Source organism: Ovis aries, chromosome 2 (assembly GCF_016772045.2).
Source record: "Ovis aries strain OAR_USU_Benz2616 breed Rambouillet chromosome 2, ARS-UI_Ramb_v3.0, whole genome shotgun sequence".
In the NCBI taxonomy this organism is placed as follows: Eukaryota; Metazoa; Chordata; class Mammalia; order Artiodactyla; family Bovidae; genus Ovis; species Ovis aries.
This window is the reverse complement of record NC_056055.1, coordinates 50208019-50224695: the sequence shown is the minus strand read 5'-3', so window position 1 is coordinate 50224695 and position 16677 is coordinate 50208019. Positions and strand designations below refer to the sequence as shown.

At 37.7% G+C, this 16677-nt stretch overlaps 1 protein-coding gene and 1 pseudogene across 6 annotated transcripts in view; both read left to right on the top strand.

Annotated features, from left to right (window-relative positions):
* The window catches only part of TDRD7 (tudor domain containing 7), a 114301-nt gene that overhangs the window by 38717 nt on the left and 58907 nt on the right, over positions 1 to 16677 (top strand). For all 6 annotated transcript variants that reach the window (XM_060409281.1, XM_042243222.2, XM_012120728.5 and 3 more), the window contains 2 exons: positions 2198 to 2339; positions 3259 to 3472. In XM_060409281.1, the coding sequence (XP_060265264.1) occupies positions 2198 to 2339; positions 3259 to 3472 (356 nt within the window). The remainder of the gene's footprint in view (positions 1 to 2197; positions 2340 to 3258; positions 3473 to 16677) is intronic.
* On the top strand, positions 3479 to 13406 carry LOC132659161 (ATP synthase subunit g, mitochondrial-like; annotated as a pseudogene).

Genomic DNA, 16677 nt, shown 5'->3' with positions numbered 1-16677 from the left:
AAGCCAATAGATACTTTAAAATTCTGATAATCTGACCTGACCCCTATCTGTTCCTACTGTCTTGATCCTAGTCAAGCCTCTACTTGATCATTCAGCACTTTTGGTTATTACAGGGCCTTCCCTACTGTTCTCCCTGTCTTTAGGCCCTTCTGTCCCTAGCCTGTTCTCACCTTTACTTTAGTAATAGTGATTATCCTACAATTTTCAATCTTCTAGTTCCTCTGGAATCATGTTTTATATGTAATATAGGCAATTGAGTGGTAGCAAGTAAATTTTTTTATTACATATCCCCTATGACTCAGTAGTTTTGCTTCTTGTTGTCTGTCCAATATACAGTATGAAAGATTGGACAAACTACCACCCAAGACAGAAAGGTGTCTACCCCGCCCAAATCAGTATATTTTGGAGGTATGTTTCATATGTAAATATGTAGCGCAGGTCTGAGGTATTTCTCACAAAAAATTAGAATAGTTGTTCCTCTGGTGTGGGGGTGAGTCAGAGAGGCATTGGGTAGAGGAGAAAAGGGGCCCAGGGTTAGGAGAGTGGCCTTTCTTGGTGTCTCAGACAGTAAACAATTCATCTGCAATGCAGGAGACCTGGATTTGATCCCTGGGTTGGGAAGACCCCCTGGAGGAAGGCATGGCAACCCACTCTAGTATTGTTGCCTGGAGAATCCCATGGACAGAGGAGCTTGGGAGGCTACAGTCCATGGGGTCACAAAGAGTTGAACATGGCTGAAGCAACCAAACACAGCACAGCACACAGCAAAGGTTCACCTAATCTGTAATACAGTTTATATAAGGAGAAAGTATAAATTAATCAAATATTATATTAATAGTAAAACTTTCTTTAATGTCCCTGGTTCTCCCAGAAAGATTTAAGCCCCCCTTTCTGTCTGCTTGGCCTCTTATAATACATTCAGTATAATACTTGACATAATGTTTTCTGTTTAGTCTCTTTGCCTCTCTTTTCTTCATCAGTTTCTTATGGATAAGGAATTGGTTTTGGTTTTGCTTTTTTTTGCCCCTGACTTTTGATGCTTAATAAATATGTGTTGAATGTATAAATGATCAAATGTCTGAATGAATTAGTAATTTAGTAGTGCTTCATATAGTTACTGTGCTATAAATTACTCAACTCTTCTTCATTTTGGGACATTTTTAATGTTTCCAGGTTTTGACTATTAAAATAACCATAACCCCTAATGTACATATTTGGGTATGTAATTTTTCTTCTTTTGAATTGTATTCTTATATTTTCAGGAATAGAAATACTGGACCAAAGATTATGAGCATGTTTTGGCTGTGGTGTAAAACCTCATTGCTTTCCTGTCTTGATTTCAATTTAAAATTAAAATTAAAGCCCCACTAGATGGGGCTGTAGAGATCGTCTAATCTCAGCAGTCTACATTCTGTTTTCAAATCCTTTTTCAAATATCCTGTATATCCTATCTTTTTTTTTTTTAATATAAAAAGCTGAGCTACTGTATTTTAAGTAGATGCCAGAGGCTCCAGGGCCTTTGCTTGCCCTGTCTTGCCCTCACACCCATGAGGCACCTCCATGGAATCCTATGACTCCACTGAACAGTTTGAAAACCTCAGATCTAAGCTATTCCCTGTTTTGTAGCTGATAGTACTGGGGTTTTTGAAGTAAACTGATTTGCCCCAACTTACTCAGGTAATCCATTTCATTGGCAAGACTAGAATTTAGTGGTCTCTTGGAGATAGTACAAATAGCAGTTACAAGTATGTACTTTGGATTCAGAGAGATAGCCTCACTGCATGGCTTGAGAAGTTTGCTTAACTTTCCTGATCCTCTGTTTTCCCATGTATAAAATGGAAATAAAATAAATCTCACAGAGTATATGAGATAATGTATACAAATCACAGGTTTCTTTGGGTTCATTTGTTAAGCCTATATACCTAGCACATTTTAGATGCTTAATAAAAACATGTTTAAGAAATAAGTGAACTTTTCAGTTTAAGGAAAAATGATTATTCAGTGCGCTGGACTATGCTTGGTTTCTCTTGCAGAAAATATAATTTAGCTCTAACATTATGAAAGAAAGAGACATGACTGTTTGCATACAGCTTGATTTGGGACATGTAAACTCACAAAGATACACTTTGAGAAGTCAGCCTCTGGTTACCAGTGAATCTGAGAAATGTTTCTCCTTTCCCTTATGTCTCATAATCAGATAACTTGCTATGCCATGGCCTGCACAGAAACTGCAAGAATTGCTCAGCTTGTGGCTCGACAGAGGAGTTCTAAAAGGAAAACTGGTCGGCAAGTTAATTGTCAGATGAGAGTAAAGAAAACCATGCCATTTTTTCTAGAAGGTAAGATCTTTTCACATGCTAAAATTGTAAAGCCTATTTATGAATACATTGTCATATGAAAATATTGCTTGTATTTATGATAAACACGTATGTTTGTTAACATTCATTTGTCAAGGGAGAAATCCTGAAGCTAGTACTTCCGTTTGAATTTAAGTGAACATAAGCATGACTTATTAAGTGAAGTAACTCAGCATGACTTACAATGGCAAAGTGTGGTTTTCCTCTTTATTTGAGGGGAAAGCCTCATATAGAATGTTGGATGAACCAACTGAGTTTATGTCTTATTTAGGAAATCATATCTTTTACTATAAATCCTCTATTTTTAGAAAAACATGAATTATATAGTCATAAAGATAAAGGCAACTCAGCCTGTATTTACTGATCATTTTTCTCAAGGAACTTATAAAATAATCATTTCTAAAATTAAATTCTCAAGACATAGTTTAATGATAGTATAAAAGAGTAGATGCTGAATACCACAATGAGCGTTCTAGGCAAGAGAGCAATCCTTGTGAGAATGGCAGTGGAGAGCTTCATGGCAAGGAGGAGACTTGAAACCAGACCCCTCACGGTTGGAAGAATCCAAATTGGTGGAGAAGCAATGGGAGGACTATGATACTGCTGAGTGTGCTGCATTTGCAAGAATGTGAGGTGACTGCCACCAAGTTAGTTGGTGAGTGGAGGAAAAGTAACAGGCTTGCCTAGCAGATGAAGCCACATTTTGAAGAAGCTCATCTGCTAAGTACACACCAAGCTGCTCTTCCGCTGCTGACCGACCCTCTAATGGCCACCTCCTCATATTCTTACAAACTATTCTGAGCACAGAGACCAACAGAAAACATCTGGGCAAGGGAGTGACATTATGAAACCAGGGTTTTGGAAAGCTAATTGATTCCATTATGTATGCCTGATTTCATAGGAAAACCAAAAGCAACCCTCAGACAACCAGGATTTTCTTCAGATTTTTCTGTCAGCAAAAAACCTAATTCAACACTGTTAAGAAACAAAGGAAACCCTCTTGGAGTTAAATCTGATGCTGAAATGCTGCCTTACACGTTACAAACAACTATTGGAAATGAAGTATTCAAAGATGTTCCAGTGCAGAGTCATGTGACCATGTCTGCCAACAACAGGTATTTGGGCTTTTTCTGGCTAAAAGGAGAAGTGTGGTGAACCTGGGATAATAAGTCTTAAACATGTGTGTTCAGGTGAAGAAGGAAATACTTTGTTTTGTGTAATGTACACATATGAGTAGAGAAATGCATCATTACTAGTTACCCCACTTTTCCTGGCTGCCTAAACATCATTTTCTGAATATCTCCATTTTGTATTTGTTGTGCATTGTTAGTAGCCTCTGCTTGTGATGTTCATTTTAGAAGATCTCACAAATTGTTCTGAGATTCTACTTCAGCATAATTTAGTTTGGCTGAAGATCTTTCTTCCAATTAATTTTGTAAGTTTTAAATAAAATCTCATTGATTTGTATGCTCTACTGTGTTCCAATAATCATATCCATAATACAGTAACATTACACATCCATGCATCAGAATACTGAACTGGAAGTAATACCACATCCTTAAAGTTTTTGTTTGGATGCTGCCATTCATTGGCCAGGTGAAATAACTGAAATTATTTCATCTACTGGGGCTGTGGTATCCTCATTTGCCCAATAAAAATGATAAAAACTCAGTGATCTCAAAGTTCCTTTCTGGCTCTGAATTTTATGGTTTCATGAGATAATTCAGATGAGCAAACTACAACATATGGACCAAATCTGGCCCACTGACTGTTTTTATAAATAAAGTTTTATTGGAACACAGCTACATTCCTTTGTTTATATATTCTCTGTGGTTGCTTTTACGCAACTGCAGAGTTCAGTAGTTGTGCATAGACAGTATGGCCTGCAAAGCCTAAAATATATACTGTTAGACCCGTCACATCAAAAGCTTGCCATTTCCTGGTGTAGATGAGTCAGTGTCACATTCTTCCATCGTATTTGTACTTATACAGAACAAATTTTTTTGTATCATTTTCCTTTAAATCAATGCTCAAAGATTCCATTTTGTATAAAAGATAGTTCCCCTCCCCCTAAGTGCTCCACCCACACTAGAATATTTAGAAAGAAAGAATATTTTTAAGTAGGCAAAAGGGTACTAGTTTTTTATATTTTAGTATTTTTCAGTAAAGCAACCTTTAAATATTTTTCATAATGGTATATATTTAATGGTGTTTATGGTTAGTTATTATAAATTTTTTTATAAAGTCTAGAAAATATATAATTAAAATTTGAATCTTAACCCAAAGCACAGTTGGTGACTTTGGTGACTAAGGTACCATTGTCTCTGCTGGTTCTAGGCCTAAATTTCAAGATTTTGAATTGAATTTATAAGATGACAGCAAAACCAGGCATCCTGGATTGTGGGCCCAGAGGAGCACTCTCTACCCCATGGTCTGGTGTCCTGCTTCTCATCTAGTGGCACTGTATGGCCTAGATAAGAGCCTTCCATTCCTGCAGGTAGCACCAGCAGTGATTGAGCAGAGGACCTTGCCACACCAAAAAGCCCTTAGAGAGGGCCCAAGGTAGTGCTGTCTGGCCTGCTGCATATCATTTTCCCACCCTCTCACCTAGCAGCACTAGGCCTAGGGAAGTGTATTCCGCTTTCATGGGCAGCACCTACAGAAATCAAACAAAAACTCCAGCAGTAAACAGGAGCTCCATCAGCAATAGGTGAGTGTACCAGACCAGAATAGTGCCATAAGGGCTCTGAAAACTAAATTATTGGAACCGCAGCCTACAAAAGTGTGCCAGGAGGTGTATGATAAACCTAAACAGAATTCAGTTCAGTTCAGTTGCTCTGTCATGTCCGACTCTTTGCGACCCCATGAACTGCAGCACGCCAGGCCTCCCTGTCTATCACCACCTCTCGGGGTTCACTCAAACTCACATCCATTGAGTCGGTGATGCCATTCAGCCATCTCATCCTCTGTCATCCCCTTCTCCTCCTGCCCCCAACCCCTCCCAGCATCAGAGACTTTTCCAATGAGTCAACTCTTTGCATGAGGTGGCCAAAGTACTAGAGTTTCAGCTTTAGCATCATTCCTTCCAAAGAACACCCAGGGCTGATCTCCTTTAGAATGGACTGGTTGGGTCTCCTTGCAGTCCAAGGGACTCTCAAGAGTCTTCTCCAACACCACAGTTCAAAAGCATCAATTCTTCGGCGCTCAGCCTTCTTCATAGTCCAACTCTCACATCCATACATGACCACAGGAAAACCATAGCCTTGACTAGACGGACCTTTCTTGGCATAGTAATGTCTCTGCTTTTCAGTATGCTGTCTAAGTTGGTCATAACTTTCCTTCCAGGGAGTAAGCATCTTTTAATTTCATGGCTGCAGTCACCATCTGCAGTGATTTTGGAGCCCAAAAAAATAAAGTCTGACACTGTTTCCACTGTTTCCCCATCTATTTCCCATGAAGTGATGGGACCAGATGCCATGATCTTCGTTTTCTGAATGTTGAGCTTTAAGCCAACTTTTTCACTCTCCATTTTCACTTTCATCAAGAGGCTTTTCAGTTCCTCTTCACTTTCTGCCATAAGGGTGGTGTCATCTGCATATCTGAGGTTATTGATATTTCTCCTGGCAATCTTGATTCCAGCTTGTGCTTCTTCCAGCTCAGTGTTTCTCATGATGTACTCTGCATAGAAGTTAAATAAGCTGGGTGACAATATCCAGCCTTGACGTACTCCTTTTCCTATTTGGAACCAGTCTGTTGTTCCATGTCCAGTTTTAACTATTGCTTCCTGACCTGCATACAGATTTCTCAAGAGGCAGGTCAGGTGGTCTGTATTCCCATCTCTTTCAGAATTTTCCACAGTTTATTGTGATCCACACAGTCAAAGGCTTTGACATAGTCAATAAAGCAGAAATAGATGTTTTTCTGGAACTCTCTTGCTTTTTCAATGATCCAGCAGATGTTTGCAATTTGATCTCTGGTTCCTCTGCCTTTTCTAAAACCAGCTTGAACATCTGGAAGTTCACGGTTCATGTACTGCTGAAGCCTGCCTTGGAGAATTTTGAGCATTACTTTACTAGCTTGTGAGATGAGCGCAATTGTGCGGTAGTTTGAGCATTCTTTGGCATTGCCTTTCTTTGGAATTGGAATAACTGCCTGCTAAAATTAGATATTAAAATAGGATCCAGAGTCTCCTAATATGTATTCAGATACGCAGGTTACAATGAAAAAAGTCAATCATTATACAAAGAACCAGGGAAATGACAACTTAAATGAGAAAAAACAATCAACAGACACCAACATTATCTTGAATCAGATGATGGAATTATCTGACAATGATTTTAAAGCAGCTGTTGTAAAAATGCTTTAATTTGCAATTGCAAATCTGTTTGGAAAAAAAAATAGAAAATTTACCAAAGAAAGAGAACATACAAAAAAGAACCAAATGTTGTCATGGTGCTTTTCAAGTCTACTATATCCTACTTTTCTGTATATTTTTAAAAATAATTTTATTAATAAATAAATATTAAATACATTTAATATATAATATTATTTAATAATTCTATTTAATTTTGTTTGTGCAGGGTCTTCATTGCTGTGCCGGCTTTTTCTCTAGTTTCAGAGAACAGGGGCTACTCTATAGTTGTGGTTTGCAGGCTTTTCATTGTAGAAACTTCTCTTGTTGTGGAGCATGGGCTTTAGGGCTTATAGGCTTCATTAGTTGCGGTATATGGATTCAGTAGTTGCTGCTCATGGGCTCTAGAGCACAGATTCAGTAGTTGTGGCACACGGGCTTAGTTGTTCCACGGCATATGAAATCTTCCCAGAACAGGGAAGGAAACCTGTGTCTTTTGCTTTGGCAGGCAGATTCTTTTACCACTGAGCCACAAGGGAAGCCCCTACTTTTCTGTATATTCCTTCTATTAATTTTTGAGAGTTTGATATTAAAACTCCCAACTAAAAATCTTAATTTATCTACTTAAAAATAATTGTAATATATAGTGGAATTATATATAACTTTGTTCTGTATTTTCCAAGTCTCCTGTAAAAGTGTTATCATACTTTCATAATTTAAAAAATAAAAAAGAGGAAAAAAAAGAACTGAATAAAATGACCAAAATAAAAATGCAGTGTATGAGCTCAATAGCAGAATGAATATGACAGAGAACAGAGTCAAAGAACTTGAAGAACAGAATCAAAGAACTTGAACAGTAGAAATTACCCAATCTGGACAACAGAGTAAATAGACTTAAACAAAAGAAAACAAAATAACTAGTTGAGACTGAGAGTTCTCTCGGGGGGGCAGGGGAGGGGGAAATCTAGCAGCGTCTTAGGGACCTGTAGGGAGAATAAGAAAAGATCTAGTATTTGTATTGTCAGATCCTCAAAACAAAGAGTGAGATTGAAGGTGTATTTGAAGGCATAATGGCTGAAACGTCTCAAATTGGCTAAGGACATTAATCTGCAGGTTCAGGATGCTTCAGTTCAATCCAGTCACTCAGTTGTGTCCAACTCTTTGCAACCCCGTGAATCGCAGCATGCCAGGCCTCCCTGTCCATCACCAACTCCTGGAGTTCACGCAAACTCACGTCCATTGAGTCAGTGATGCCATCCAGCCATCTCATCCTCAGTCTTCCCCTTCTCCTCCTGCCCCCAACCCCTCCCAGCATCAGAGTCTTTTCCAATGAGTCAGCTCTTTGCATGAGGTGGCCAAAGTACTGGAGTTTGAGCTTTAGCATCATTCCTTCCAAAGAACACCCAGGACCGATCTCCTTTAGAATGGACTGGTTGGGTCTCCTTGCAGTCCAGGGGACTCTCAAGAGTCTTCTCTAACACCACAGTTCAAAAGCATCAATTCTTTGGCTCTCAGCTTTCTTCACAGTCCATCTCTCACACATCCATGCATGACCACTGGAAAAACCATAGCCTTGACTAGACAGACCTTTGTTGGCAAAGTAATGTCTCTGCTTTTCAATATGCTATCTAGTTTGGTCATAACTTTCCTTCCAAAGAGTAACCGTCTTTTATTTCATGGCTGCAGTCATCATCTGCAGTGATTTTGGAGCCCAAAAAAATAAAGTCTGACACTGTTTCCACTGTTTCCCCATCTATTTCCCATGAAGTGATGGGACCAGATGCCATGATCTTCATTTTCTGAATGTTGAGCTTTAAGCCAGCTTTTTCACTCTCCATTTTCACTTTCATCAAGAGGCTTTTCAGTTCCTCTTCACTTTCTGCCATAAGGGTGGTGTCATCTGCATATCTGAGGTTATTGATATTTCTCCTGGCAATCTTGATTCCAGCTTGTGCTTCTTCCAGCCCAGCATTTCTCATGATGTACTCTGCATAGCAGTTAAATAAGCTGGGTGACAATATCCAGCCTTGACGTACTCCTTTTCCTATTTGGAACCAGTCTGTTGTTCCATGTCCAGTTTTAACTGTTGCTTCCTGACCTGCATACAGATTTCTCAAGAGGCAGGTCAGGTGGTCTGTATTCCCATCTCTTTCAGAATTTTCCATGGTTTATTGTGATCCACACAGTTAAAGGCTTTGACATAGTCAATAAAACAGATGTTTTTCTGGAACTCTCTTGCTTTTTCGATGATCCAGCAGATGTTTGCAATTTGATCTCTGGTTCCTCTGCCTTTTCTAAATCCAGCTTGAACATCTGGAAGTTCACGGTTCATCTACTGCTGAAGCCTGGCTTGGAGAATTTGAGCATTACTTTACTGGCGTTTAAGATGAGTGCAATTGTGTGGTAGTTTGAGCATTCTTTGGCTTTGCCTTTCTTTGGGATTGGAATGAAAACTGACCTTTACCAGTCCTGTGGCCACTGTTGAGTTTTCCAAATATGCTGGCATATTGAGTGCAGCACTTTCACAGCATCATCTTTCAGGATTTGAAATAGCTGAACTGGAATTCCATCACCTCCACTAGCTTTGCTCTTAATGATGCTTTCTAAGTCCCACTTGACTTCACATTCCAGGATTTCTGGCTCTAGGTGAGTGATCACACCATCCTGATTATCTGGGTCGTGAAGATCTTTTTTGTACAGTTCTGTGTGTTCTTGCCACCTCTTCTTAACATCTTCTGCTTCTGTTAGGTCCATACCATTTCTGTCCTTTATCGAGCCCATCTTTGCATGAAATGTTCCCTTGGTATCTCTAATTTGCTTGAAGAGATCTCTAGTCTTTCCCATTCCGTTGTTTTCCTCTATTTCTTTGCATTGATCGCTGAGGAAGGCTTTCTTATCTCTCCTTGCTATTCTTTGGAACTCTGCATTGAGATGCTTATATCTTTCCTTTTCTCCTTTGCTTAGGAAATCCCAGGTAGGATGAATTCAAAGAATCCCACACCAATAGTGAAACTTATGAAAACTAAAGACAAAGAAAAAATCTTATAACTAGCCAGAGAGAAATGATACATCACCCATAGGTGAATACCAGTTTTAATGACGGTGGTTCTTCATTCACAGTTATGGAGAAATCATGAAGGAAAGAAATGGCACATTTTTAGTGGTGAAGGTAAAAACCTGTCAATCAAAATTATATATCCTCCAGAAATGAAAAGGAAATGAAGAAGATATTCTCAGATGAAAGAAAACTAGGAGAATTTGTCATTAGCTGACTTCCTCCTAAAGAGGGTCTAAAGAAAGTTGTCTCAACAGAACAGAAATAATCTAAAATGGGTTGGAACTTCAGAAAGTACAGGCATAAGCCCTAACATAACAGTAATTACTTTAAATATAAAAATACATGAAAAGATGTTCAGCTTCATTTGCTATTAAGGAAGTGTAAATTAAAGCTACACTGAGATTCAGCTGGCCAGCTGGGGTCATGAGCTTTCCATCCTAGAACCATGGCCCAGTTTGTCCATAACCTCACAGAGAAGGTCCCAGCACTGCTGTTGCTTACTCAAAGCCTCGATTAACCACATTTTGGCACTGTGCCAACATTGATCAGGTTCCTCCAACTCTGCTGAATTCCTTACAGCTATTCAGAGCTGGGGGAAAAATATCAATAGTGCTCAAACAAGTAGCTTCAAACCGCTCCCAGTTAAGGAAACTCTACTGAATGGTGTGGTGACCACTGAGATGTGAATGTGGTTTTATGTTGGTGAGATTGTAGGCAACTGTGACATCATTGGCTATGATGTTTGAAGACCAGTCTTTAATATATGATTATATTTGCTTTATTATTTGAGTGTTCTTGGATTATGTGTGAACAGGCTGTTAATTTCAGATGACATAAGATAGTAATAAGATAATGTGCCAAAAAAAACCTGTATTGAGACACACCTATCAGAATGGCTGAAATAAAAAATAGTGATACAGTAATAATAGGGGACCTTAATACCCACTGACATCAATGGACAGGTCATCCAGACAAAATCAGTAAGGTAACAGAGGTCTTAATATAGCAGACCAAATGAACCTTGTTGTTCAGTTGCTAAATTGTGTCCACCTTTGTGCAATCCCATGGACTGTAGCATGCCAGGCTTCTGTCTCCTCCATTGTCTCCCTGAGTTTGCTCAGATTCATGTCTATTGAGTTAGTGATGCTATCTAACCATCTCATCCTCTGCTGCCCTTTGCTCCTTTTGCCTTCGGTCTTTTTCAGCATCGGGGTCTTTTCCAGTGAGTCAGCTGTTCACATCAGGTGGCCAAAGTATTGGATCTTCAACTTCAACAACAGGCCTGCCAATGAATATTCAGGGTTGATTTTCTTTAGGATAAAGACTTGGTTTGATCTCCTTGCTGTCCAAGGGACTCTCAAGAGTTTTCTCCCACAGCACAATTTGAAACCATCGATTCTTCAGTGCTTAGCCTTCTTTATGGTCCAATCTCACATACCTAACAACTGGAAAAACCATAGCTTTGACTATATGGACCTTTGTTGGCAAAGTGATGTCTCTCCTTTTTAATATGCCATCTAGGTTTGTCAAGGTTTTCCTTCCGAAGGGCAAACATCTTTCCATTTAATAGATATCTATAGGACATTAAATCCAAAAGCAACAGAATACACATTCTTTTCAAGTGCACATAGGACATTCTCCAGGATAGATCATATACTTAGTCACAAAACAAACTTCAACAAATTTAAGAGGAAGAAATTATATCAAGCATTTTTTCTGAGCACAGTGGTGTGAAACTAGAAACCAACTACAGAAAGAAAAATGGGAAAAGAACAAACATGTGGCAAGTAAACAGCATGCTACTAAAAAAAAAAAAAGGTCAATAGCGAAATCAGAGGAAATCAGAAAATATCTCGAAGACAAATGAAAATGGAAATATAACTTTCCAAAGTGGGGATGCATCAAAAACTGTTCTGAGAGGGAAGTTTATAGTGATAGAGACTTGATGTTTATATCGATATATCACCAACTCAATGGACATGAGTTTGAGTAAACTCTGGGAGTTGGCGATGGACAGGGAAGCCTGGCATGCTGCAGTTCATGGGTTCACAAAGAGTTGGACCTGACTGAGTGACTGAACTGAGCTAAGACTTCTCACAAGAAACAATTAAAGAAAACCTTAAAAACCTAACCTATTGCCTAAAAGAATTAGAAAAAGAAGAGCAAACAAAGTCCAAAGTCAGCAGAAAAATGAAATAATAAAGATCAGAGAAGAAATAAAATAGAGATCATAAAAACAATAGAAAAAATCAATGAGACCAAGAGCTGGTTTTTTAAAAAGATTTAAAAATTGATAAACTTTTAGCCAGGCTCACCAAGAAGAAAAGAGGACCCAAGTAAGTATTGAAGAGGAGAAATAACAACTGATACTGCAGAGACAGAAAGTAATCATAGAGAATATTATGAACAGTTATGTGCCCATGACTTAGACAATCTAGAAGAGATGGACTTCCCTCATAGCTCAGTAGTAAAGAATCTGCCTGCAACACAGGAGACCTGGGTTCAATTCCTGGGTTAGGAAGATCCCCTGCAGAAGGAAATGGCAACCCACTCTGGTATTCTTGCCTGGAGAATCCCATGGACAGAGGAGCCTGGCAGGCTACAGTCCATGGGGTTGCAAAAGTTGGATGCCACTTAGCAACTAAACCAGAAGAGATGGACAAATTTCTAGAAACATATAAACAGCCAAGACTGAAACAAACAGAAAAGACAGTTTGAAGAGGCTGGTTGCTAGAAGTGAAATTGAATTTGTAATAGAAAAGCTGGAAGTAAAGTCCAGGACCAGATGGCTTTACAGGGGAGTCCTACCAAACATATGAATAAGAACTAATATCTGTTCTTCTCAAGCTATTCCAAAAAATTGACATTCCCACATTCATTCCATGGGCTACCATTATCTCAATACCCAAACCAGACAGAGATGCCAGAAAGAGAGAAAATCACAGACCAATATCTTTGATGAATATAAATGCAAAAATCTACAACAAAATATTAGCAAACCAAATCTGACTATATATAAAAAGGGTCTTATACCATGATCAAGTTGGATTTATTCCAGAGTCATAGAGATGGTTCAGCATTTGCAGGTCAATCAATGTGATACACCACATTAACAAATGGAAGGCTCAGAATCACATGATCATCACAATAGACACAGAAAAAACATTTGATAAAATTCCATATCTACTCAGGATTAAAAGCTGTCATCAAAGTGGGTGTAGAGGGAACTTATCTCAGCATAATAAAGACTGTTTATGACAAATCCACAGCCAAAATCATACTCAGTGGTATGATTACCCTTCCCAGTAAATTCAAGAACAAGAGAAGAATGCCCGCTCTTTCCACTTCTGTTTAACATAATATTGGAAGTCCTAGCCACCGCAGAAAAGAAAAAGAAGTAGAAGGTATCCAAATTTGAAGGGAAGAAGTAAAACTGTCACTTCTTGCAGATAACATGATACTTTATAGAAAAAACCCAAAAGTCTCCACCCCAAAACTATTAGAAATAATAAATGAAAATTCAGCAAGGTTGCAGGGTACAAAATTAATAGACAGAAATCTGTTGTATTTCTATATGCTAATAATGGAATTTCAGAGAATAAGAAAGCAATAGCATTTATAATGACATCAAAAAATAAAATAGGAATAAACCTAGCTAAGGAGGTGAAATACATATACTCTGAAAACTGTAAAACATTGATGATGAAAGTCAAAGATGATACAACGATGGACAAAGTGCTCTTAGATTTGAAGAATTAATATTGTTAAACTAGCTGTACTGCCCAAAGCAATCTACAGATTTAAAGCAATCCTTATCAAAATACCCAGAACATTTTTCACAGAACTAGAACAAATAATCTTAAAATTCATATTGAACCATAAAAGACTTTGAATTGCAGAAGCAATCTTGAGAAAAAAAAGAGCAAAGCTGGAGTGTAACCCTCCTAGACTTCAGACAATACTACACAGCTACAGTAATGAAAGCAGCATGCTACTGACACAAAAACAGACACAGATCAATGTTACAGAACAAAGAGGCCAGAAATAAACCCAGACACCTATGATCAATTAACCTATGACAAAGGAGGCAACTATATACAATGGAGAAAAGACTGTCTCTTTAACAAGTTGTTGCTGGGAAAACTGGATGACTACATGTAAAATAAGATATTAGAGCATTCTCTCACACTGTATACAAAAGTAAACTAAAAAATGGTTTAAAGACCTAAATGTAAGACCTGAAACTATAAAAGTCCTAGAAAAACATTGTATAGCGCAGGGAATTATCTTATTAGCCATTATCTTGTAATAACTTACAATGGAGTATTATCTGCAAAAATATCAAATCACCATTCTGTATACCTGAAAGTAATACAGTTACAAATCAAATATACTTCAATTTAAAAATATAACACTGAATCTGGCAAGCATACAGAGAAAATGGATCACTCATAGCATTGTTTTGGGGAATATTAAATTGTACAGACAGACATGTTAGAGGATAGTTGAGGATAAGTTAGAAGTTAGATAGAGGATAAGTTGGAAGATAGTTTCCTTAAAAAAAAAAAAAAGCTAAACAGAAATTCCACTCCTAGACATTTACCCCAGAGATATGAAAACTTCGGTTTACCCAAAAACCTGTACACATGTGTCCATAGTAACTTTATTCACAATAGACCCAAACTAGAAACAACCCAGGTGTCCTTGAGAAGTTGAAAGATTCAACAAACTGAATACATCTGCACTACAGAATATACCTCTCAACATTATAAAGGGATGAACTATGGACATAGGCAACATCAGTGGATCTCAAGGGAATTGTGCTGAGTTGAAAGCAATCTCAAAAAGTTACATACTGTATGACTCTATATAACATCCTTGAAATGACAAAGTTTTAGAGATAGAGAACAGAGAAGTGATTGCCAAGATCAAGGGTTGGAGAAAGGGGAAGGATGTGGCAATGTAAGAGGGAAGGTATTTTGAAAAGGTATTTTGCAAGTATTAAGCTAAAGTAAATGAATGTATGTTTCTCAGATCTTGTAGGTTTTAAAAGTCATATACTAAATAATTATAGGAAACATTTTCTAAAATACATTTATTGTTTTGTTGTGACTACAGAAGTATTAATGTGTATCGTATGGAAATTTTGCAAAGTATAAGCAAGTAAAAGAAAAAAATCACCTCTAATCTAAACATAAATGTAGACATTAAAGAATATCTTTCTATATTATTTATATAAGTTTTAAAAATACAGACTGGGTCAAGATGTATATTACTGTTTTTTAACCTGTTTTAAAAGACAGTATATTAACATTTTCTGTTCTTAAATACAGATCTACAGTATCATTTTTAGTGTCAGGCTAGTCCATAGTCTAGTCCTTTATTGTTAAATATAAATGATTTTCAGTATTACAAGCAATTCTACAATGAACATATATGTAGAATAATCCATGCCTGTATTTACAACTAGTTATTTAGAATAAATTAGTAGAAATAGACTCTCTGGGTAAGAGGGTATACACACTAATGCTGTATTAATTTGTACTCTAAACAATAATACCAGATAGAGTTTTCCAGAAACAGATGGGAATGATAGTTTACTTGTGCACTTGCCAGCACTGGGCATCAGTTTTCTATTTGGTGTTCTAAAAGGTGAAAAAAAAAGTACCTATGTTTTAATTTCTATGGTTTTGATTTTGATTCTTAAGGAAGTTATGTTTTTATATGTTTATTAGCCCATTTAGGGATCTTTTATAACTTACATGTTTCGTCATTTGTTGTTTTTTCTTTCTAATTTGTAAAAGTGATTTATAAGTTACGATGTTGACCTTCTCCTCCTGTAATATGTTGGCAATGTTTCCTCAGTTTATTTCTTTAATTTTATCTGTTTATTTATTAAGGCTATGCTGGGTCTGCATTGCTGTGCAGGCTTCTTTCTAGTTTCACGAGTGGAGCTGCTCTCGTTTCAGTGCACAGGTTTCTCATTGCAGTGGCTTCTCTTGCTGAGGAACACAGGCTCTAGGGCACTCAAGCCTCAGTAGTTGTGGCGTGTGAGTTCAGTAATTATGGCCTGTAGGCTCAGTGGTTGCAGCTCCCAGGCTCTAGAACACAGGCTCAGTAGTTTTGGCACACGAACTTATTTGCTCCACAGCGTGTGGGATCTTCCCGGATCAGGGATTGAACCTGTGTCTTCTGCACTGGCAGGCGAACTCTTTACTACTGAGAGCCATCAGGAAAGCCCCTCCCTTGTTTATTTAATTATATATTTTGGGTATACAAAAACTTTAAATTTTTCTAGTTACATCTATTAATGTCTTCCTTTATGACTTTTGCCTTTAGGTGTTAATGCTTAGAAAAGCATTTCTACCCCCAATTTATGTAGTATGTCTTCTGTTTACTTTTAGAATTTTGATGGTTTTATTTTTTGCATTTAAACCTTTAATTCACCTAGAATTTATTTTGTTGTATAGTGTGAGAGATGACTCAGTGGGTCAAGAATCCACCTGTAATGCAGGAGACGCTGGTTCGATCCCTGGGTTGAGACGATCCCCTGGAAGAGGAAATGGCCACTTATTCCAGTATTCTTGCCTGGAAAATCCCATGGACAGAGGAGCCTAGGGGGCTACAGTCATGGGGTTACAAAGAACTAGACACAACTGAGCCTGTACATTGAAATCGTGTGAGAGTAGGAATCTTTCCTGTTATGATGTCCTAATATCAATTATGACATAATACTTTCTTTTCCTGATGGTTTGAAATTCTGTCTGTACCAATACTAAATTGTTATAAGTATATGATTCAATTTCTGGGCTTTCCATTCAGAATCATTGACTATACCTGTCTCTTCTTTCACAGTGCCAAACTACTCAGGTTATTATAAATTTGTAATAAATGTTCATCACCTTTACTTT